Source organism: Carassius gibelio, chromosome B22 (assembly GCF_023724105.1).
Source record: "Carassius gibelio isolate Cgi1373 ecotype wild population from Czech Republic chromosome B22, carGib1.2-hapl.c, whole genome shotgun sequence".
Taxonomy (NCBI): Eukaryota; Metazoa; Chordata; class Actinopteri; order Cypriniformes; family Cyprinidae; genus Carassius; species Carassius gibelio.
Window position 1 is genome coordinate 25,749,499 of NC_068417.1, and position 24,955 is coordinate 25,774,453.

Here is a 24,955-nt window from a genome sequence, read left to right on the forward strand (position 1 = left end):
TTCAGTCTTCAATTCCAGCATATGCGTAGAAAACTTATAAGACCTTTGTAGTTTGAGTTTCCTAAAGAAGGTAAGAGAATAAACACTTTCTCTGTGGTTCTATCAAAACGTTGTTTGTTTATATTTCACAACCAGCCAGGCATAGCAACAGCTCAACCAATGGCGTGCATCTGGGGGCGTGGTTATCCGTTTGACTGACCAATAGCAGATGGAAACCTATTTGAAAACAATTCAGTTCTGTTTAGTAACAGAAATTACAGGCCTCACCTTTACAGACTTTGTTTTGTAAGTGTGTACACGCTTCGGAAAATTTGAACAGCACTGGTCCAGTTTAGAAACCTGTCAGAAAGTGTGTTATTTTAAGGCTGCATCCTGTGGAAGTGTCTACACAGCTCTTTAATATTGTTGCTGGGTTATTCTGATGAACTTTACCTCTGAAAATGCAGAAAGGACTGAAATGAGATGTCTACCTCTCTGTTGAACTGTCTCTCTCTCCCTCTGTCTTTTTCCAGGCTTTTCCTTTGAGCTCCCTGAGTAAAAAGCAGCCCACCCTGCTGGTTGTTTGTGGTCCTGAGCAGAATGGCTCCATTGGTTTGGTGTGTGCCCGCCATCTGCGCATGTTTGTAAGTATAGAGCACTGTGCCGAAGGGCACGGAGAAAGAATGGATACCAATGGGGTGCTGTATTGTTGTTTAAAGTCAACAAGAAATCATAATTGAGTCTATTTACTTTCTTAATGTGCTTTCTTGGTATTATTGTGTATGGTTCATTGCTTATTCAGGGCTCAATGTTAAGTTTTTTTTTTTTTTTTCAGTCGGGCCAGTCGGTATAGATTTTTACTTTAGTTTGTAATTGTTCATCAAAACATAATTGCTTGCTTGGCGTCTGAAACAAATTTTTATTCTGATGACATTATCAAGTTCTCTTAGTTTTTAGCCCCTCCCCTCCGGTCACATAGAAACTACTTTTCAAAATCTAATTTGATAAATAAAATCAAGCCCTGCCCTAAATGTTTGTTATTGAATATACTGTTTCAGCCAGAAATAAGCCACATTACAAAAGTAAAATGGATGTGCGGATGCTTTTTATGTTGATGTTAAATGCATCTTTATTGAAGGAAACATCGCATCTCATTTGTATGGAAGCCTATTTCCGCTATGAAATGAATTGTGAGATAAAAACGTGCGATTTTATTAGGAACAAGCAGAATTGTGAGGTCAGACTCAGAATTCTGACTTTTTCTCAAAATTCTAAAATTATATCTCACAATTCTAAATTTTTCCTCCAAGTTTATTTTTCTCCCTTGAAATTGCAGGTATATATATCACAATGCAGACTTTTCTAAGAATTGTAAGTGTATATCTTGCAATTTTGAGTCTATATGTCTGAAAGTTTTTCAAATTACTTTATAAGTCTTTTAAATTACCTTAATTTTTTTATTGTTTTTGGCTAAGGGCTATTTGCTTATCGGCTAACGGACAAAATGTTAGATGTGATATAAAACTATGCCCTGACGGCTAGGGAATAACTCGTCATTTGGCATTCAACTTCAGCTTACAACATTTCCAATTCCTGACTTTAGCGGTAAAAAAAAAAAAAAAAAAACCCGTTAAGAAAAAAAAATCATCCACCATTCTCTTCTGTGATGCTAGATTTATGGTGCATCAGTATTTGTCTAATAAATGTACGCTCTGTTAAAGTTATCCTTCCTTTCGTTCTGATGGAGTGAAGTTTGGCCAGTCCAGATTTGGCCAGTTTACAATATGAGATTCTTAGAATGAATAAAAAACTCGGAGTGAAAAAAACGAACAATAGAGGGTCATCACATGATGGCAGCTGTTTTATACATTCCCACCGTACATGTGCATGGATTCTTGTGTCCGTACCAACATTGTGTAAGAAATACATTAAGTTTAACTGCAGGATTGTAATGAACTTACCCGGCAACTTATCCAGACTGTATGGACTTTATCCTGCATCCCGAGCAAATCAAGTGTACAAAACCATACATTTTAGTCCACATTAATCACTTCTAACATTCTTCTGAAATGAAATTATGAGGTAATTATGTTTTGTGATTTATGAACTCAAAAATCCCCCTGCAGATCCACAGGGGGACAAAATATTACATAAAAAAACAGAAATCTAATCACGAACTGTCTGGTTCATGAGTGGCAATTTTCATATCTGTTTTTCACAAGTAACGGACATATTTATTAATCATCTTCCTCATCTCTCTTTAATGTAGGAATATGAGCCCACCATTTTCTATCCCAAACGTTCTCCTCAGAGTTTGCACCAAGACTTTACCGTTCAGTGCGAGAAAATGGACATCCCTTTCCTGTCCTACCTTCCAACAGAGGTAAGTGTCAATCTTGAACAATGAAGATCAGCCCATAGGGAGAGAGATGTCAATGTGATGTTCACTCTTCTGGACATCTGTCAGTCTTAATCTAATCCTGTCTGACCCCACGACCAGGTCCAGCTGTTAAATGATGCCTACAATCTGGTGATCGACGCCATCCTGGGACCAGAAACCGACCACAAGGAGGTCAAAGAGCCCTACGCTGGGATGCTGGTGACTCTCAAACAGGTCAAAATACCCATCGTTAGTGTGGACGTGCCCTCAGGTATTTGCTCATTAAACACATTTTTGTGTTTTTGCCCCTGGCATTCGTTAGTGTGCAGTACCACAATGAAAACATTCAGTAAATACAGTAGCTACTTGCTAGAAAAAGAAAAGGTTTCATGAAAAAGGGCTCAATCTGTTCAGAGGAAGGTTTTGGTTATTTTTGCCAAGGCTTAAAAGCATTAGCTTTAGCATTCTTCGCTAACACACACATCAAAAACAAATCGTAAGTGCCTGTTTTTACACACTGAACATAATTTGTGTAATTCTTCACAGCTAAGCATGTGCACTGTAAAGTCGGATTGGCCACATATGTTAGCATACAACAAAATTTTCATTTGCATGATTATGCACTAAATGTTGTTGTTCAAGTGTTGGGAAAACTTATTTAGTTTGGTCATGGAAGTGGCACAGAAATTACTTTGGCTTTAACATTAGCTAATAGCTAATAGCTATTAGCTGCATTGGCTAATAGCTGCTAGATCATAAATACTAAATTGCAAATCACATACTAGATAAAACGAGACATTTTTACAGGTATTTAAAATAGTCAAAATATCAGGGAGAAATTGATTGCTAACAAGTTCAAGACTTATAGCTACTAGCTACCCTTGTTAATAGCTACTACTTTATTTAATTACGTAGAATAAGTCAAACTGAACACTAGAAAAACTAAAGAAAAGAAAAAAAAAGATTGTTGAGAAATTTTTTGTAAGCATGAAAAACAGTCATCATATTAAGAAATGGATTACTAACACATTCACAACTAATAGCTACTAGCTACTTAATTACATAGCATAAGAAAACTGAATACTAGATAAACATTTAAAAAAATAAAAGGTTGTTGAGAATTTTTTTGTAAGCATGCAAAATAGTTGTCATACTGTATTATTAAGACATGGATTAAACCTACTTACAAGTTAAAGATTAATAGCTACTAGCTACTTAATTACGTAGAATAAGTCAAACGGAATACTAGAAAAACTTTGAAAAATAAAAGATTGTCGATACATTTTTGTAAGTATGCAAAATAGTCATCATATTGTTGCGAAATGGATTACTGACACGTTCTAAACTTAATAGCTACTAGCTATTTAATTGTGTAGAGTAAGTAAACGGAATACTAGATAAAAAAAAAAGAAAAAAAAAGGGAAGATATATTTTTGTAAGCATGCAAAATAGTTGGGATATTATTGAAAAATGGGTTACTAATGCCTCAAAGGAGTTTCAACTGATGAAATCTGATTTATGCAGCCAACTTTTCTGATAAATGAGCTGACCAGAGACCTTAATGTGCAAATGTGTTGCACTGGACCTGAAGTGTTTGCGAAACAGTCAAATGATCAAACTGAAGAAAACTCACAGCCGTTACGTCATCGGGAGACCATATTTGAAAACTGCATCTAATGGCTGACACACTGTAATTTTTGTGCTCTCTTTCCACATGACAGTAGTGTGATGAATGATCTCTACGAGCCAGTTTTCCACATCATATCTGGAAGAATATGCTATATTTCAGTTAATAACCAGTGGCTTGTGATGGCGAAAAAGGATTCACTCTGTCTATCTCTTTCCTAAAGGTTGGGATGTTGACGAACCAGCAAAAGATGGGATAAATCCAGAAGTTCTCATTTCTCTGACAGCTCCCAAAAAGTGCGCAACGGGGTTCTCGGGAAAGCATTTTCTGGCGGGACGATTCCTGCCCTATGACATTCAGAAAAAATATGAACTTAATCTGCCAGAATTCCCCGGCACGGAATGTGTTATAGAACTGTAGCCATTTATGCAGACTTGTATTTTGAATAACAAGGATGTTTTTCCCCTTTTTGTATTTTCTAGATTGTTCTGTGGCATTCAGTTACTGACAAATATGACTAGATACCTTGGATAGTTAAGGTGAGTTTTCTGTGGAAGCTTGTTTTTGTTACAGAATGACTTTTGTCTTGAAATTTTGAGTATATATCTCACAGTCCGGCTGTATAAACTCGGAATTCTAAGAAAAGAAAAAACGAAAAAAGATTTCTCACACTTTAGAGTTTACATCACACGATTCTGATTCCGATTATTTTTGTGTGTGTGTGTGTGTTACGGAATTAAAAAATACTAAATTATAAATTTGTGTCTTTATCTTACAAATCTGACCTTTTTTTCACATAATTATGAATTGACTTTTCTTCTCAGAATCATTCGTTTTACGAGTTATAACCTCATAACTCTGTTTTTATATCTCGCAATTCTCACTTTTTTTCTCACAATTACAAGAAAATCGGAATCGCCTTTAAATTTTTTCTTTAAATTAATCTTGTGGCAGAAACAAGCAATGAGACCTAAGAAATAGGTTTAGAATCATTTATAAATTTTTTTTTTTTTTTTTTTGCAAATGTTTGACATTTACAGTGTGTCTAACTGTTGAGTCCTCAAAAATCGCCAAGTCTTTTTAATGTCAGACATATTCAAAGTGCATTACCCTGATAGTGCCTCCAGTCTAATGTGCACCACACCTACAAACCCAACGCATCTCTGCTGGAATTTTACTCCAATTACAAAATTTATTTATCTGTACTTTATTGGAAAGGTTGTGTAGTATAATAATAATCCCAGGATGGCAAACGTGTGTAAATCCTTTTGTTTTTACTATACATTGCTCAATGTACATGTGTTTTCTTAGTTGAATGAATGAATAAATTAAGGTATTGTAAAAACCAAGTTTATTCATTGAGATGCCAAAGTCGGGTGTTTAAAGAAACGTGGGATGTTGAAAACCCACGGATGTTATTATTTAGCCAAACCTTGGAAAATGTGCTCCATTAGCCAATATTTGGGAACAAGAGGTAGCAACGATATTCTTTAGACCATACAGTATATTATTTCTTCCCAGAGATTTATTCAAAAGTCAGGAAAAAGCGTGGGTGATATAAAGGAATGTCTCTGTCTAAAGCAACAACAGTTACAGTATGTGGACAGGAATACCGATTCATCACTAACACATTATAGGCCATTTTAGGACATTGTGTAAACTCAGATATAATCATCAAAAGGTGGACATGAACTCATCCGGAGATCATATTTCTTAGTCTGCCAATAAACATTTTACATTTCTGTCCACCTCATAGAAGGCCAAAAAGTATGTTTATTGTCTTTAAACACGCATAGAGAGCTCCACAAAGGTAACGGACAAAAGAAGCCATATGCACTCAATATGGTGACAAAGGAAAATATGAAAATCTGTTTAGACTGCAAACGAATTGGGGGGAAATATGTGCTTTTCTTGGCTGTTTATTCTGTTTTGATACCGCAATTCCCTGTAATCTTCGATCTTTCTGACTTCTGATCCTGATTTTTTTTGTCAGACCCATTTAGTGAAATATTTGCTGTGCTTCAAAAAAGGCTTTCAAAACAGCTGTGCAAAAATGACTCGAAATGTTGGACGACACCATGGACTGGCGAGTGAACGCATCTCCCCGTCATGGATGTGCTGGTCGTGCATGATCCTAGACAGTGGAACAGGACTGTACATGTAGCATGCATGGGAATATTTACAAATGGTTAAACACAATTTGCTCATGAACCATGAGTTAGACTTCAACATTTGGACTTAACAATAAACGTTTTGTGTGGCACTCTGGTTTGAAACCTATAGTTCTCAACTTCATAAAACAGTTGAAAATGACATTAAAATGGGATGCACAATATTCATACCATTTCTGGAATTCTGAAGAATTAAAAACAATTATTGGATGTTTCATTATGCATATTAATGTCCTCCTGATTTTACATTTAGATTATCTTTACTGTAATATGACACCCAAAAATAAAAATGTACTGGTGTGGTACATTTGGTGTGGATAACTTGTGGATTAGTGAGATATGTTTCTTTCTGACGGCACCCATTCACTGCAGAGGATCTATTGGTGAGCAAGTGTTGTAATGCTAAATTTATCCAAATATTGTCCAATGAAATAAACTCATCTATATGGATGGTCAGAAGGTGAGTAAACTTTCCTTTTAGGATAAACTAATTCCTTTAAAGAAAAAATATGACACACTTCACCTTTAAGCAATGTGAAATAGTTATTATGGATCAGTTTCTGTGACAGTTATACATTTGAAACCTTTTGGCTGTTTACAACTCCTTTTGTATGCAACAGGTGCGTCACATTACAGTCTTTTTACTGTCTGTTGAGTCACTGAATGTCGGACGAACATTCCTGCAATGCATGTGAGTAAAATAAGACAAATCAGTAACACTTTATTTTAGGGTCTCTTAACTAGTTGCTTATTACCATGCATATTACTAGAATATTAACCATTTATTAGTACTACTTAAGCTTATATTAATGCCTTTTTCTACATGACTTTATTCTACAGCCCTAATCCTACCCAATACCTAAACCTAACATCTACTTTACCAACTATTAATAAGCACCAAATTAGGAATTTATTGAGGGAAAAGTCTTAGTTAATAGTGTATAAATGTTCCCTGTTCTGAAGTGTTCCTGAAAAATCAGTTGTGAAATAAACAGATTTTTTATTATATTAATCTGCTGTCATTACATCAACGTCTTCATTCATGCTTGAAATGAAGTAACCGGGCAGAACATAATAAAACACCCAGTGATCCAAAATATCTTGATTTAAAACACAAACATAACACTGTTCTGATGCAACATTCACCTTTCTTCTACATCTGTGTGTTCTTTTTCGTCTGTTGGAATGATATAAGAACACAGATGTTAGCGCATTAGCCAATGGCGAGCAGGAGGGGGCCGGTCTGGACCACTCTCCACTCCATCCTGTCTTTTAAAACTCTGGGAAGTTCACGAAACTATCAGACTCGATTTTGAAGGACCGGGGGGAAACAAATTCACTCAAGGCACCCAAGAACTTGACAAACTTTTTTTTGGTGTGTGTCTTTAATTTATTTTTTTTGTTACCAACAGCTGGCCATCAGTGGCTGTGGCACTATGTGGGACTTCACAGTCGGGACGTTGGCGCTGTCTACCGTCTTTGTAGTGTCTCTGGCACAAGGTAATGTAATTTAAATAATCTCATAATTGTCTTAATTAGAACATGTAAGGATGTTATTCATTATGTAACAGTTTGGAGCTGTCAGCACGTTAAGACTAAGGGGGAAAAAAAACAGTGAGAGCTTGTTTGTTTGTGAAAGCTTAATCAACTTACATGGATGGAGTGATGTTTAGTAAATCAGCTTTTTTTCATACTGAACTGCTTCTGTTTGTCTCACTGCTATTAAAAGACACTCTGAAAGTAAAGGTTTTACTAATTATGCAAATTCAAAAAGATGAAGGTGTTGAATGTGAATGTTAACTAACTGCTCCAGCTGTTATTTATTGCAGTAAACAACTGCAGTACTAATAGTTGGGCATTAAAACAGAGCAGAACATAAAGTTATTTATGTAATTTCCTTTCAAAAGTCTTATTCAGAATAGTGAGTGTGTCACAAAGCACCATTATATTTAAACGTAATGCAAACTATTTCTGATTCCTCCCAAAAGTCTTCATACTGGAAAAGTTATGTAGCCTATGACTGTTGAGGAATTCATTATTTGAATGACTGAGTGTCATGAATACTGGGAAACTGCCCACCAACCCAGACTGAAATGTGGAGCAGCACCGTTTCATCCGCCTCTATTGCATTCACTGTCTCCAGCCCACCTCACCCTCTCCACGGAATTTATTACCTGTTTCCCAACACGCGTAGACAGCATGCACAGAAAATAGCGCCTGACATCGCTGAGCTCTAAGTCAAGCCTTTTAAAAACCTTTAGGACCAAATTTTGGTTTTGAATAACCAGATGTCGCTCAGTCATCCGGTAATGAGCTGCAAGCTTGCACGTCCGTGCCAGCTTCATCCAGGGCACGCCGAAGCCATTTTCAACGCTCCAAAGTAAATATTGCCCCTTTCTAATCTGCTCCATTTAAACGATTTATTCTCCAGATGTTTCACTTTGCTCTGAAGTTCAGCTGCCCGGTACATCGATTTCTGATGCTTTGAAGTGAAAAAGAGGGTGGAAAGAGGGATCAAAGGTAATGTGCGATGTCTCAGTTTAGCTCTTTTCCGTGAGTGGCCGCTACATGAGCGCTAACTGAATGTTTTAAAAAAACTTAATACTGATTGGACGCACTGATTTCAGGGAAATGGTTGTTTATTGAACATTAGAGTCCTTGGTCGTTGTGCTGTCGCCGCCATTTAATTTTTATCAAACGTAGAACTCGATTCTTGGTTACCGTGATTTTACTCCACTTTACACCCCTCATAGAGGTAAAGTCACAGCAGGAAAAAGTGAATTCGTTAAAATATATAAACATATGTTTACTCTAGAAGCAATGCTTTGTAAGACTTGTTTTCAAAGGTGTCTTTAACACTAGTTCATTTACTTTAGTTTATAACGATCTATAAAAAATATTCAAGATTTAATTATTAAGAATATTCGACCTAGTTTTATATTGTTTGAAGAATTTGTAAGTATCCTGTTAACAGAAAACAAGTTTTAAAAAAGGACTTATTCGTGTCTTTTGAATTAGAAAACTACTCTTCTCCAGGGTATTAGAGTATTCAACATTAAAAGTGACGCTTAAGATCAACTTTCTGGATGAAACGGTTCAAAGACAAGGAAAACCAATCCAGATAATTTTAAACACACACAAATCTGGCTGGGGCTTCATTATTATGCAGTGACAATGAAGCAGTTCAGTTTAGAATAATGGAGCACAGATGCATCCCAGTTCAGAGTCTATGGAACAGTCGTTGTCTCCTAATCTTCTTCTCAACCCAATCAGACAGAGCTCACCATCTTCCATTCGAGCACACCTCAGCCAGGACATGTGCCAGATGCACAAAACTACTTCCACATGTTTGCCGACGCAGGGTAAACACACAGATAAAACCACTTTGGAGCTCTCATTTGCATTCATTAAAACACGATGGGATGTGGAATGCAATTTCAAGACCACTGCCCGGGCACACTGCCGCCTTAAATGAAATGCCTCTGATTTCAAACAAATCCCTACTTGTTACCAACCTCATATACTGCAATAAAGCCATCACAGTCGCCCTAATACATACGAGTATGTGGGTTAGCACTATAGCGCTTTGTCAAAGGGATTACATAACATGCCAAAATGATTTACCTTTCCATTTTGGATAAACAAGGGAAAAACTTTCAGAAAGGTGAATGCCAGCTACATTTTGGCATGTTTTTGTGTCTAACCTTTTTATTTACAGACAGCACAGACCGAAAAATGATTCCTGTAGAAGAAGCATGTGCGCTAACCACTCCGCTGCAGCTTTGACGTAGCTCTTTTATTAAAACTCAACTATCACATGTATTTTGATTTGCTTCTGGCTTGGGTAGCAATGCTCCAAAATGAACATTAAAAAAGGGGAATGTCTTATTAAAAGGCCACAGACTGTTTGCTTGAATGGATTAATTGTCTGAGGCTATTGGACACTGTGCAGACTTTATGAGGTGACGCTAGAAGTCTAAAAGGGTAATGATACTGCACTTTATATTGTGGGGTAAAACCCCTGGCAATAAGATAGGCACAAAATAATCACAGAATAGCTGTACCAAGTTTAAATTACCCTTTTGTTTGAGAGCCATCTCCCAAAATAAACTTGGCAGGAGTGGTTTGTTATGGGAGGGCAGGGTGTCATTCTATGTTGGGATGACAATGATTTATAGATAGTTGTGTATTTTAAGATGTTGTTAACTTATAGTTTCCACTTCAACGTATATGCTTTTTTAACATCTGATCCTAATAATTCCCTGTTACTGGGTGCAGATATTAGAAGGTTCCACTGAGGTCATAGACACACACTTCTTCTATCTAGGAATAAAGCAGACTACAGTATGCAATGTTGTTACTGCTAATTATATTGGTGGCCATAGTAGGTTTTATAGAGGTTTATTGTTCAAGATTTTATATATATATATATAAAAAAATGTAATTATATTGTAAAAATTCAATTATATTGTTCTCTTGTGTTGTTGTCGTTATAGCTGTGGTAATATTGTTATAGTTACTGTCCTTGATATGAATCTAACTAGCTACCTGAATAATAAATACATGTCGCTAACAACTAAAGAAAATTTTATCGCCCCCTTAAGTACGGAGGTTGTGTAATTTATGCATAGCCATTCTAGCCACGTGCCTATGCTCGCTAGTCCAGGGGTGCCCAAGCACAATGAAGATTTTCATTGTGAATTTTTTTTCGTTATACGATGGGTTATCAACAAGAGTTAAAAAACCAAAACACCAGAAGACATTTAGCAAATAAATAAAATAGACAATAGGGGAAAAAAATGACAATCTATTTCTATGTTTTGCACCTTTTTTATGTACGAACATCATGATTTCTTTCTCCCGTTCTCTCTCATAGACGCACACACTGTAAAGACATGCATTCGCACAAATTTGGAGACTCAAACAGAAACTTGTTGCCCTGCGATTTATCAGTAAAATAGTTCCACATTTGACATTTCTCAGTAGCGAGGCTCTTGACGCAGATCAACTTAAAGATTCACTATTAGAGATTCTGCTGCTGAACACTGCTGATAGATGCACATAAGCAGGTATTCACACACTTAACTCTCTCTCTCTCTCTCTCTCTGTAATAACTATGTTAGACTGCATTAATAACTGCATTAGCCTGCATATCAATGGTCCAAGTCTCTGTTATTAGCTCTAAAATGAAACTTTGAAATTTTCAATGGAGGGTTTATGAGGTGCGCAGTAAATTAGTGTGCATTCGTGTTGTTTCATAGTCTTTCTGGCTTTATTCTTGGCACAGTAGTAATAAATTGCAAGTAAAATGCAAAGGTCTACACTTCAGGATCTTCAGATATAAATTCACATCTAACGGCTTTATTTTTTTTATCGAAAGGAGGAAATGGGGAAACTTCATGACCAGGAAAAGCATAGTGACACACAGTTTTTTAGAAAAGTGACTCAGTGCCTCAGAAGGCCACTCAAGATAAGTGAATAACTGGAATAATGACATCTCATATTCTGCAAATTAATACTTTGGGAATGACACTCTTTCAGCTGGACCTGCATGGTAAATCAATGCAGTATAGGAGAGGGATACACTGTAATAACAGTAATGGTGGCTTGGAATAAGTCCTGCAGAGCTTCTACGGTGACTGACACTTCTGCCGCAGATAAGCACTTCAGTGTGTGAGCATCGAATAGTGCCAGTAACAATTCACTGCAAAGACACTGTGCCGTTCTTGCTTGAGGATGTTAAGCTTGGCTACATCTGTGGGACACATCACATTTGAAAAAAAAAAAAAAAATGACATTGGTGAATGAATCCTTCAGTCTGTGATTTCCTTATCACAGCACACTATAAGCAAGTTCTGGAAAGTGGTTCAGGGATTCACCTTCTGCAGGCAGGACAGTTCGCACGAAACACCGGAGGCCCACTGTCCTCTGTCTGGGATGTGGGAGTGCATCTTCTGGTAATGTCTCATCTAGAAAGCATGAGACGCCATGTGTTTGTTCCCATTACTCTATCTTCTCCTTTGGGGCTCTAGCTAGTAAGTGTCTCCAGATTAGTTTGAGAATTGATGTTGGGGATCAGACCGTCATGCGTGCTGTACTTCCATATGTGCGCAGCATCTCCTGATGTGACCAGACGGAACGGAAACAGATACAGTGGAGAAATGGACCAAATGTGTCCTCCTCAGGCCAATCATGAGATCAGATATCAGGTGCTAACTCAAAACTGGTTGGACATGGTTCAGAAGGGCCGTGGACGCCAATGGATGCTAAGCCGATAAAAGTAGGGCACTTGGACTCTGGTGGCAGCAATAGACAAAAAAAGTCAGTACTTAAATATTGAATGTCTTTTGCACACATTCCATTTACTGCAAAGCCAAGCAGGATTTTCCGATCACATTCACAGACATGTCTGCAACCTAAGGAACGTGCAAGGAATAAGTTGTTCTGATCAATTACATTGCAAATTATATTGCACTGTAATAGATCAAACAAATTTCATGTCCAACTTTTTAAGACCAAATTTAGTTAGTCCCTGGGGAGGTCAGTGTTTCTTCAAGATTTAGTTGCAGCCAACGTTTCATTGGTAGCACCTTTGTTGAGTGCGCTGTATTAAAGTTTGCATTCCCACAGGACCCATCTGGGACAGCTCACATCTTCAGAGGTTAAACAAAACCGACAGGAACAGAAAGCTGGCTTACAACAGCCTCGTGGATCCAAAGACCACAGGTAGTTATGGATATTTTAACATGCTCTCTTTATGCAATCAGTTAATTTGTGGTGTCCTGCTTGTTCCAAACCGCATTGTGGGTCTCTGTGTTGCTAAAAAAATGTGATGTAATGATTTCTGGAGTCATCTGTCTTCATTAAATGTGAGCTTTAATGATGAAGACATATAGCCACTGCAATGCTGAAACAATAATACATTGACTCATGGACGTGTAAATGAGTTTACACATGTTCTTAATTAAAGCAAGAGACTATGTTTTCTCTTATACAATGTAGATGGCTGTCTTTGCCTTAAATAATGTCATTTAATTCATACCTCCTATGGGATTTTCTGACAAAAAGCAACAAGCACTTTTGTGGGACGCTTATTGTATTCTGTTAATGTGATGCAAAATGCTGGAGTAATCTTTTGAAGTAAACCCAGCAAAATCAACAGAAATTTTGACGTAATCTGGAAACTCTTGTTCTTCATCTTTGGGTCACTGGCAAGAGCATTCTGTTCTTGTAAAACATCTTGCTCTGATCTTTGTTTTGTGCAACCCAGGTGTAACCGAGTGGACATCCTGGTTCAATATCGACCATCCAGGAGGAAACGGTGACTACGAGAGGCTAGAAGCCATCCGCTTCTACTACCGAGAAAGGGTGTGCTCACGACCTGTAGCCATCGAGGCCCGTACCACGGACTGGGTTGCAGCCGCGGACACGGGGGAGGTGGTCCATTCCAGTCTGGAAAAAGGCTTCTGGTGTATCAATAAGGAGCAGCCATTTGGTCGCATCTGTTCCAACTACCATGTGCGATTCCAGTGTCCACCAGGTACAATTAGTCAAGAGACAATCCATCAAAATACAGAAGTGTATTCCATATGGAGGCATATGCATTTTAACATATGAGTGTGTAAAAATCTTCTTTGTTTTGTTTCTTCAAGTCCACTCATACTGGACTGACTGGAATGAATGGACGCCTTGCTCTGCCACTGCCTGTAACGATGTTGGCATCCAAGTCCGTCAGAGGAAATGCATGAGCACACAACCTCTTCCACTGCTTCTTTCGCCTGTTTGTGTGGGACCTCACATTGAACGCAGAGAGTGTTCAACCCCGCCATGCGAAGGTAAATAAAGAACAAATATGAATTTGGAGACAATAATTACATTTTCACTAATATAAAGTGCATTTCCTAGACTTGACTGGCAGGATTTACTAGAGACTCTCCTAAAAAAAAAAACGTCTATCAACCAAATATAGTTTGGTTTGGTTTAATGTAGTTTAGCTAATCTCCAAATCTGACCTAGATAGTGTTAACATGGTTTATCTTAGAATGGTTAAAACATTTTTACAGAGCAGTGAGGTGTCAAAAGCTCATTGTGTGCCCTTTATATCAGATGCTGCCAAATACTTGTTTTGTCGCATTTCGGATTTACCCATATCATTTTGACACTCAAACTCCGAAATGAGGCGTTTGATTTCCACTCATGGTTCTCGAGAGCAATCACATCCTGCTGACATTTACATGACACATGTGGTGCCCAATTAGCAGGCTAAACCCAAACATGTTTCTGTGTGTACAGAGATTTGTTGTCTTTGATCATAAAATCAATGTAATCACACTAGCAAAGATGTCAGAATGCACTCACTGACATTTCAGTACACAATATTTAAATAGTAAAATAACACAATTAAAGATAATGATTTTTTTTTTCATTTGTATTTGGTCAAAATCATTTGATGATCTTCACCTTTTTTTTACGGTTTCTGAAAACTTGCCACTGTGATTGCTAATAAACCACTTATTTCACCCAAAATGTTGATTAAACAGCTGTGTGGAGCCAATGGGGTTTGTGGAGTGCTTGCTCAGTGACCTGCGGTAAAGGCCGCAGAACAAGACGTAGGACATGTCACAGATCTTCTACTAAGATTCAGTGTACAGGACGACCTGTAGAGGTGCAAAAATGTGGAAATCCATGTCCAGGTATTGTGCATTACAAAACACACATACATTTTTTTCTACAATGAAATAAAAAACAAAAAAGATTTTTTTCTTTTACAGTGGCATGCAAACGTGTCTGTCCTGGGGGACGTCCCAGTAAGGACTGTAGCTACTGTATCTGTGATGGACAAATACTACATGGGGAGGTCTTCAGTGTTACAGGTGTCCCTGTGCCAAATGCAACAGTGGCTCTGGCTAGCCAAGCCAAGGTTGTCCGCGCCCACACTGATGCCAAGGGCCAGTTCAAGATTGATGGACTGTGCACCAGCCCACAGACCCGAGTGGTCATAGAAAAGGATAAATTTGCACCCGTCACTCTCCCTGTTTCCAACAATAGCACTGATGAACTCTGGGTGCGGGCCATCTTACGATCCTCAGGTAAAAAGAATAAGCTTTTGGATATGGATGATCCCACATTGATAATTTCATGCACTGTTGCATTGTTAGTTTCTGTATTTTATGTCTTCCAGAAAAGCCGTATATTGAGAAGCACCCAGAAGACAAAGTGCGTTATGAGGGACAACGTGCAACCCTTTGCTGTAGAGCCACAGGATCACCAAAACCTGACAAATATTACTGGTAAAAAGCAATGAAGTTTCTTTATAGGTTGTCTAACAAATGCCGTTAATCTTATAGTTACATAAAAATGTATTTGTTTGATCCAAAGGTATCACAACGGAACCTTACTGAATCGCACAATATACAAGTATGATGAAGATCTGATTTTGCGAGACCTGAAACCAGAGCAGTCAGGGCAATATCACTGCAAAGCAACTAGTCTGACAGGCAGCATAAAGTCTACTTCAGCTGTCCTCACTGTTTTCGGTAAGTGCAAAACCATTTTACCAGTCAACAGTATTTTACCAGTATTTTGCAAATTGTCCCTAAAGAAGAAATATAACCTCAATAAATATTGTGGTCTCCAATGGAATATTAAAGTCTATAATGTCTAGTGACATCTGCAGTGCAATATTTTATTATGTTTAAGTTGGTAGAAATTATCACTTTGTAAACAAGGAATGACTGGCAAGAAGTCGTGGTGGGCAGACTAAAATCCTTAAATCCCACCCGCTTTCCATATTAATGTGAAATCCAACCTTGTCAATAAATCCTTTTTTTTTTTCATCTTCAGACAAGTATGCATTTCCACATTTGCACACATAACTACACATTATGAGAATTCCCATGATGCTTGTTATCCAAGATATAGATTGTCAGAAATAGTCTGCCGAAACGTGTGCTAAAGCAATCAGTCCTAGACTTTGTCTGAGGGATCTCTTTGCTTTTTAATCATTTTGGCGTACAAAATGTGCTTTGCTGAATGAAACACTAACACCTGTCACAGCAGGGTTCTTAATGGAGGATGATTAATGTGTTTTGTATTCACTCTTACATTTAAACAACAGCTACAGGAGAAAAGTTTTCCATAAATTAAATTTCATCAACCTCAAATAAGATTACATGGTTGCTCTCTCCAATAAGTGTCATTTTAAAGGAAACACAGCGCTCTTTTGAATAAATGAGCAGCATTTACCATAGAGTGGTAATGTGACAATAATGACTGCAGTCATTAATATGGTGACACAATGAGATCATCAGTTTTAAACAGAACCAATATTTTGGCAAGTCATCAGACTTCCTTTTCAGGCTTTCAAGTTCAGTGACCCAGTTTTATTGTTCACAATGATCTGATTAAATATATATTTCTAAATCCTTTTTACTTCAAAACAAGTATCTTCATAACAATATAAAAAGATAAATGCAGAATTTTATATAGTTTTCTTTTTCCGTTTTTCAAGCATAAATCTATGAAAAGGAAGAAAAAAGCCATTGGGATAAAATAAATAAATCTTTATTCTGAAATTGATTTTTCTTCCCAAATAACTAGAATATTTTACTGAAATCAACATTATTTTTGCAATGTGTATAAAATGAAAATGTAGCACACTGATCTCAAATTTTTTATTTCACAGCCAAAGGAACACCAGCATGCAACTCGACACCTGAAAATCACCTGATAAAATTGCCATTAGACTGCAAGCAGCCTGGAACAGACTCCAAGTTTTACAATGCAGGTCGCTGTCCACACAACAAATGCCCCGGATCGCTGGACTTTGACATGCGTTGCAGGGATGGATCTGGCTTCTGCTGTGGGGTCAAACAAATGAACGCTAGAAAGATCAACTGTGGTCGTTACACCCTGCCTATCAAAGTCGTTAGTGAGTGTGGCTGCCAGACTTGTGTGGAGCCCAAAATTCTTGTACGGGGAAGGGTGGTGTCAGCAGACAATGATGAACCCCTGCGCTTTGGACATATTTACATAGGGAGGGAACGGATAGGTACCACAGGATATCAGGGTGGGTTCACAATCCAGGTGTCTCCAGATACACAGCGTCTTGTTGTAAACTTTGTTGACCCTTCTCAGAAGTTCATTGATACAATCAAGGTTTTTATCTTTGACAAGAGAGGAGGTTCTGTCTATCATGATGTAAAAGTGATGAGGAAGCAGGAACCTGTTGATATAAACGCTGCAGAAAGCAATACCATTTACCTAGGTGAAATAAAAGATGAGGACCCTATTGGTCAACTGGTCATACCTCCAAACTCTTTCCATAAAAACACAGGGGAAGTGTACGAAGGGACGGTTAAGGCCAGCGTCACGTTCCTTGACCCTCGCAATATTACTATGGCTGCTGCCGCTCCTGGCGATCTCAACTTTGTAGACAATGAAGGAGACATGCTACCTCTTAGGACATATGGAATGTTTTCAGTAGATTTCCGAGATGGAGCAAACCAGGAGGTTCTAGGAACTGGTGCTGTCCAGGTTCTCCTTGATACAGAGCATGTAAAAATGCAGGAGCACATCCCTGCTATGAAACTCTGGTCCCTCAATCCCGATACTGGCATTTGGGAGGAGGAGAGTAACTTTCAACCCACACAAACTACTGTTGCTGGCACTGGGAGGAACAAACGAGAGGAGCGCACCTTCCTGATAGGGAATATGGAAATCAGGGAGCGTAGATTGTTCAATCTCGATGTACCTGAGAATCGCCGGTGCTATGTCAAAGTGAGGGCGTACATGAGTGACAAGTTCCTGCCCAACGAGCAACTAGAAGGAGTGGTAATAAACTTGATAAACCTGGAGCCTAAGCCAGGCTACTCGTCAAATCCGAGGGCTTGGGGACGCTTTGATAGTGTGATAACGGGACCAAACGGTGCTTGTCTTCCAGCTTTCTGTGATGCTCAGAGGGCTGACGCATACACGGCTTACGTCACAGCTATAATGGGAGGTGAGGAACTGGAAGCAGCACCCTCAATGCCAAAAATGAATCCAAACATTATTGGTGTGTCTCAGCCGTACTTAGGGAAGTTAGATTACCAGCGCTCCGATCATGAGGATCCAGCACTTAAGAAAACAGCTTTTCGAATCAACCTATCCAAACCAAACCCTAACAATTTTGATGAAACAAACGGACCAATCTATCCTTATCAGAGTTTAATTGCATGTGAAAATGCACCTGTTGATGCCAACCACTTTCGTTTCTTCCGTGTCGAGAAAGATAAATATGAGTACAATGTGGTACCCTTTGAGGAGAGTGACCTCACGTCTTGGACTGGAGATTATCTTTCCTGGTGGCCAAATCCACAAGAGTTCAGGGCTTGCTACATCAAAGTTAAGATTCATGGAGCTACAGAAATCATGGTACGGTCAAGAAACATGGGTGGCACTCATCCTCAGACAAGAGGTCAGTTGTATGGCATTAGAGACATTCGTAGTACCCGTGACTTACACCATCCTAATACCTCTGCTGCTTGTCTTGAGTTCAAGTGCAGCGGGATGCTCTTTGATCAAGGTATTGTAGATAGGTCACTAATTTCTGTCATCCCACAAGGGAACTGTCGTCGTCTAGGCATCAATGGTCTCCTCCAAGAGTATCTGATAAAGCATCCCCCTGTTCTTCAGAACAATGAATCTCATGCTTTCAATATGTTAGCTCCTGTCGATCCACTTGGACACAATTATGGAATATACACTGTCACTGACCAGAACCCACGCGTTGCTAAAGAGATTGCCATTGGCCGCTGCTTTGATGGAACTTCAGATGGTTTTTCCAGGGAGATGAAGTCAGATTCTGGAGTGGCACTGACGTTCAGCTGCCCTAAAAGAACTGTGAATCGTGAGAGCTTATTCCAGCGCTTGCAAACAAATCCTGGCCTAACACTAACACAGATGGCACGGGAGATGAGGGAGTCACAGGGACTGCAAGTCAGAAGAGGGTCAACCCAAATGGTGGCCTACCCTTTTGGCCAGCAGGGCAGGAGCCAGAACCGCGGAGCCACGAACAATAACAGAAGGAGACCAGCTACAAGGACAGAACCAAGACAGTAGATCTTTCTTTAGGTGAGTTCTCAGAGTGCACTTTTAAAAAAAAATAATTTCAAGATGTTGATGAAAATCAAGTGTATGTTTTCCATCCTCATGCAGGTTTTTTGGGTTGAAGAGAGTGAAGAAAAAAAGACTAAAAAAACCTGCTATGGAAATCCCAAACTTGGCCAGCCGGGTGATATTGGATGCTCTGTCCTAACGGAGCAAAATCCTCACCTGATTTATCCGAACACATTTAAACTCTTTCTACTTGTGTATGGAAAACTGTCCTCTCATACTTCCTCAAAGTTTACTTCATTGTTTAAGACATTTATTTTTAGTGATTAGGCCAAATAATCTACAATACCCATACAGGCTGATGTCATTTATTTATTTCCGATGTCAAAACTTGCTTATGTGGAGCGTCCTACTTTTAATCTGTAATTATTCACTAATTTTCTCTAATTGATCAGTGTCTTCCATTGATGATAGACTAAATAGGTGAGACAGGTCTGTATAGGTTGAGGTCAAGTGTGACAGCTGCTAATCCTTTCATCAACCACATATTCTACTCTGTTGGATGTAATGAACAAGACCCGAGGCAGCAAAGATGCTCGTTCTGTCTCATCTCCTTTTCCACATCGTCATTCCAGTTGTGATTTGGCCAACTATTGGTCTGACCAAAGCATGACAGACCCCTGCCAAGAATAGCATCCCTTAACAGAATGGATCGCCTAGGTAGACTAAACAAACCTGTGGTGAGACAAAGAATAATATAATGGCCCTAACTTCAAACACAGATTAATGCTTCATTCTTTTGATCATATGGCTGGCCTAATCAAACTTTCTTTTGATATGAAATCCAACTAATACAGTATCTCAGTCTATGATGTCTAGAGTAAACTGGTTGTATTTTTTTTCTGTTTGTCTCCTAATGTGCAATATTGTGTTCCAATAATGACTTGAGAGTCCTGACAAAAATATCCTATGTTATGAGCCAATCAACCATAGGTCTGTTAAAATGTTGGGCTATTTCCTTAGTAATTGTATATCTGAATTTCAAATTACATAGCACCTGTTTTTTTTAAACCTAATCCTAATGAATTTGAGTTTGCTAATCCAATTCAACCTCCTCTCATGTAGCCAGCTGACAATGCAACATAAATGCAGTTGCAGAGTTTTAACTCCACCCTGAAGTAACACAAATCTTATTGTGTGATTTCAACAATTAATGGACCATAAAAAAAACATGTGGACCTGCATAAGATGGACATTTGTATCTTTTGAAGTATATTTTGTAGTTAGCATTGCAGACAGAATTTCATTATGGTAATTCTGATTTGATTTGACTAATCCCTTATGCTTCCAGTATTCTGTATTGGTTGAAAGCAGAAAGTTAATTGAGTTGAGGGATTAAAGTGTATGCTTTAATAGATAATGGTGCAAAAGTTTATTTTGTCTGTGTATCCAAAGATGTACAGCTGGCCCAATGCAGGTATAATATAAACAATATTAAAACAATATTCTAAACTCAAACCTTCAAAGAAAAAATATACCCCCACCCCAACCCCCCTCCCCCAAAAAAAGTTGATTAATTGGAAAATCAGTCTGAATAAAAGTTAGATGAACAGAATAAAGTCTTTGGGAAATAATCCAATATAGAGAAATTTATAATACTGTGGCACATTTTTTGATTGAACACAAAGTAGCTGAGTCTCATAACAGACCAACTGTAATCAGTCATTAAAATCTGAGATTTTTCTATAACATTGCAATATTTAAAAAATGTGTTATAATGTCTACTTAACAGGAGAAAATTTACAGTCATGGCTGACAAATGAAGAAATAAGATATGTAACTATAAACCACATTGCGTTTAGGCCAAGTACACACTTAAAACTATTTTTTTTTTTCTATCCCAGACAGTCTCACATGTAAGTGATGTTGAGTCACATTTGTAACTTGAAGAAATTTAAACTTCTGTAATTTTGTAATATATCCAGTTAAAGTAACCTTTGGTCTTTTACATGTAGCATATTTAGCTATACTGTGCATTTCTGTTTCAGAGGAAAGATGGAGTTGGATATTGGATGAATATGGTGCTAAAATTTTGTTGGCCTCCAGTTAGCTTTTAAAAGTGTTTGTCCTTGCTTCAACTGTCTGGCTGGTCTCAGGGAGACTACAACTTTTCCAGGAATATCTTCTGACAAAATGTGCATTGATAACTCTACCACTACACTACAAAGTGAGTTGAATAGTTGCCTTTGCACTCTCGGAAATCGCTTTTCATGCTTGCTTCTCAAACAAGTTACATACAACACATCCTGAAAACCTATGCAATTCATATTGTAACTTCTTATGCTGAATGAAAATTCCCATCTTGCAATCTCAAAAGCCAGTTTTATGTGTAAATTGTGGATTACAATTTCGGTCAGTTTTCCCAGATTGTAAATAAAGATCTCTTGTAAACATGTTCTGTTGACATTGCTTTATTCCATTAAACTTAAATAGAAAATATATTTTTTCATTTTTTTCCCCCAGTGGTAAAAGTCTACCTGACACTCAAGAGGGCTGGATCTCAGAAAGTATAATTATGGAAAGTTACAACCTCAAACATTTGTTATGGCCCTAGAGAGAAACACATTAACATCTCTGGAGTGCTAACAATTCTGAATCTCAAACTACGTCTAATTAAACCGCTGAAATGTACAGCTAACTAAATCTGTAACCCCATTTTCCCTGAGTTCAATCAATCTTGCATATACATTTTGCAAACTTACATTTTAAGAAATTCACAATTGAAATAAAACATAAAATATATAATTAAAATGTCAGAAAACAATGTTCATTGGAAGTAATTTGCTTACAACATTAAAGAACAATTTATCTTTGATTCGTAGTGTATATATACAAATTGTCACAAATGTTAACAGCTGCTCCACTGGGAACGGGAAAGTTTATTCAACTAAAATTCTGCATCTTTTTCAAATATTACGAGATCCAAGCAGATGTTTTAGTTTGAGGGAACAAAACATTGCCGTAACCAACAAGTTCAGTTTTCCTTGACCTGGCCAAAAGGTTGTAACGAGAGCTCACTTGCGTGCTTGACGTATACATTGCCATCCTCCAATTTCACTTCAAAAACTTGTTGCTAAAACAAGAAAAGAGACAAATTTTACATTTTAACAAAGAAATAAAACTAAGCACGCATGCAATACATCTGATTCTATTTCTGCTTGGACAGCTGTATAAGCCTACAGCTAGGAAGGAACTTTGATATACGAGTATAGTGGATGTTAACCGGTGGTGGGAATGGTGTCTAATTACTGAACATTTCAAGGTGTCGAGTCCCCCAGGATGACTGTCATAATTATGGATTGTTTTACATAGTCTTTGCCTTATATTGACTGGCCCAAGCTCACTGTCACGTCCAACTGCCCTATTATTTATATTCGCAGCATGAGAGAACACATTTAATCTGCTTTTTAAAAAAGCAGACGTTTGGCTAAATTGAAATGTGCTAAAATGAGGCAGTTTAATTCTTAGGAACGAGACTTTCCAAATGTCTGTCTGTTTGGCAGCACCTACTTCTGTACGTTTCTGGTGATGTGCAATCCATTACCGTGTGAGATAATGTTTGGTGCCGTACCGAGTTAAAGTGACGGCACAACAAATGTGGTTTTAATACGAAAATACAAGCGTTTTCAGGGAAGCTGAATCATCGCCTGAATCACTGGCTAAGTTAACTTGTTCATCTGGCTGCCTACTGCCCCTTTACTGCTGAGTAATGAAATTTGGTGTATACATTTATTTTTGTAGGAGGAACATTCAGGCATCTCGCTGATTAAAGAGAATGCTCCTTTTATTGGAGCTTCATTTAAGATCGATGATAGCAGAAAGCAAAATAGATCTTCTATCAAAACATAATCATGTCTTTAATCTGATTTAACTATAATGAATCTTCTGGATTCAATACCGAGTAGGCTTATTCAACTGCATTTGTTGTATAATGTCAGTTACCACATATAATTATCCCTTAGTTTTAAAAAACGATGTGAACAGTGCAAAGGGTGAAATGTGATTATTGTTAAAGCACTTTATTCTTCCTTTAAAAAGGTAGAACTTTTCATTTTTACAGTTGGACTACTGCTCGAAAAAAAACTTCTAGGCCTAGTTATTTATCTTCAATGTAATATCTGTGAGTGTTGAACAGAGATGTGCTGGCTTAAAAATTAATTAAACCATTTCTGCACTTTTGTTTTTCGTTACTGGATATAAATATAAATGTAGAAGACAAGTTTATCTGTTTCTTATTAAAGAGAACAAATTACCCACTTAACTCCATGTAAGTAAGAGAGTAACATCACTATCATTCTTGGTATCCTTGTATGGGAGGTCCCATGAAAGATTGGACAAGATGACGAAGTGATTCCCTCATATCCATGCTGACGTATAATATTTTAGCAATATTTTTGGCTAAAACCACAAAGTGTGTACTTTAACGTAGTGGTTATTGCCTGGTCCAATTTACTTCCATTGTAACTGAAACAGTGATTTTTTTTTGCTTAGGTAATAATTTTCGGTGGTAATCGACAATAGACCTCAAATTCTGTCAGTGAGCATAATGTGTACTGAACCTTGAATATTCCTTTAATGAGCTAAAACGACACAAAGTGTCTCACCTGTAAACCTGTGCTTGATTTCCCCGTTTTGAGATTGAAGTCATAGTCATGCCAAGGACAGAAAACCTGAAGAACACCATCGGCCTCCTCGATATCTCCATCACACAGCGGACCTCCTGAAAGTCAAAGCATTTTACCACATAAATATATTCTACTCATCTGACAGAATGTTTAAAATCATACAAAAATGTACATTTAACCACATCAAAAAATAAAAAGGCATCAGTTTTATATCACGACACAACCCTGCTGAAAAAAACCCAGAATATGCTGGTATGTTTTGACGCTGGGATGCTGGTCCTTTGCTGGTCCTTTTGCTGGTCATGTGCTGGCAAAGAACCAGCATAAACCAGAAAAATTACCAGCATAAACCAGGAAAGGACCAGCATAAACCAGCATCCCAGTGTCAAAACATACCTAACCTGCATGCGGTTTTCTTTTCAGCACTACTACAAAATTGTGGTAACTTCTTATTTGCCGCCACTACAATAGATAAGACGACCATTATGAAAATGAACCATGGTTTTATTATAGCAAAATTGTAGCATGTTTTTGTTTTTGTTTTTGTGGATTGACGGATTAACATTTATGTTACCACCGTTTTATAGTTATTGTAGTAAAACCATGGTAAATTTTTAGTTACCATAGTTTCACTATAGTTTTTTTTTTCTTGTAGTAAAATGTAATTTTTGTGAGGAAATCATCATTATTATCATCCATTATTATTATCCTTATTAACTCCATCGTTAAACAAAAATGAGACAGTCCGTAACGTTTGCAGTAGATCACATATTGAAATGGTTTTACAGTTAGAACCGCTTTGTATTTTAAATTACATTTAGGCGGTAACAACGGTTACCATGGAGATAATGACAGGGCGCGTAAAGATTGAAGCAAAACATCGCAAAACGGCAAAACTAAGAAGGATGTGTCATTTCTGTCGCTGTTTGTAGCTCTCTGCTAGCTAAATTAGCTTTGCAGCACGCTTTAACGCTTAAGAATCGACATAAGCAAACAAAATGTGAAATAATTAGTGGTC

General features: G+C 37.7%; 3 protein-coding genes across 4 annotated transcripts in view; 2 read left to right on the plus strand and 1 right to left on the minus strand.

Moving 5' to 3' along the window:
* yjefn3 (YjeF N-terminal domain containing 3) overlaps nucleotides 1-6,254 on the plus strand; it is a 33,407-nt gene extending 27,153 nt beyond the window's left edge. The window contains exons 3-6 of the mRNA XM_052590500.1: nucleotides 513-623; nucleotides 2,249-2,362; nucleotides 2,480-2,630; nucleotides 4,210-6,254. Of these exons, the coding sequence (XP_052446460.1) occupies nucleotides 513-623; nucleotides 2,249-2,362; nucleotides 2,480-2,630; nucleotides 4,210-4,406 (573 nt within the window). The 3' untranslated portion in view covers nucleotides 4,407-6,254. The remainder of the gene's footprint in view (nucleotides 1-512; nucleotides 624-2,248; nucleotides 2,363-2,479; nucleotides 2,631-4,209) is intronic.
* si:ch211-212d10.2 (uncharacterized protein LOC557710 homolog) overlaps nucleotides 1-24,955 on the minus strand; it is a 29,008-nt gene that overhangs the window by 3,737 nt on the left and 316 nt on the right. The window contains exons 2-3 of one of the 2 annotated variants that reach the window (XM_052590506.1): nucleotides 23,917-24,032; nucleotides 21,708-22,385 (exon numbers count right to left, since the gene is read on the minus strand). In XM_052590506.1, the coding sequence (XP_052446466.1) occupies nucleotides 22,287-22,385; nucleotides 23,917-24,032 (215 nt within the window). In that variant the 3' untranslated portion in view covers nucleotides 21,708-22,286. Of the gene's footprint in view, nucleotides 1-21,707; nucleotides 22,386-23,916; nucleotides 24,033-24,955 lie in introns of those variants that run through there. The other variant, XM_052590505.1, reaches the window with a different exon arrangement.
* cilp2 (cartilage intermediate layer protein 2) lies at nucleotides 6,409-21,705 on the plus strand. Its single transcript, XM_052590493.1, has 11 exons — nucleotides 6,409-6,848; nucleotides 7,570-7,657; nucleotides 12,788-12,883; nucleotides 13,428-13,697; nucleotides 13,810-13,992; nucleotides 14,698-14,850; nucleotides 14,929-15,246; nucleotides 15,339-15,447; nucleotides 15,536-15,693; nucleotides 16,842-19,270; nucleotides 19,355-21,705. Exons 1-10 carry the CDS (start codon nucleotides 6,843-6,845, stop codon nucleotides 19,256-19,258), a joined length of 3,798 nt encoding a protein of 1,265 aa, XP_052446453.1. The 5' UTR covers nucleotides 6,409-6,842; the 3' UTR covers nucleotides 19,259-19,270; nucleotides 19,355-21,705.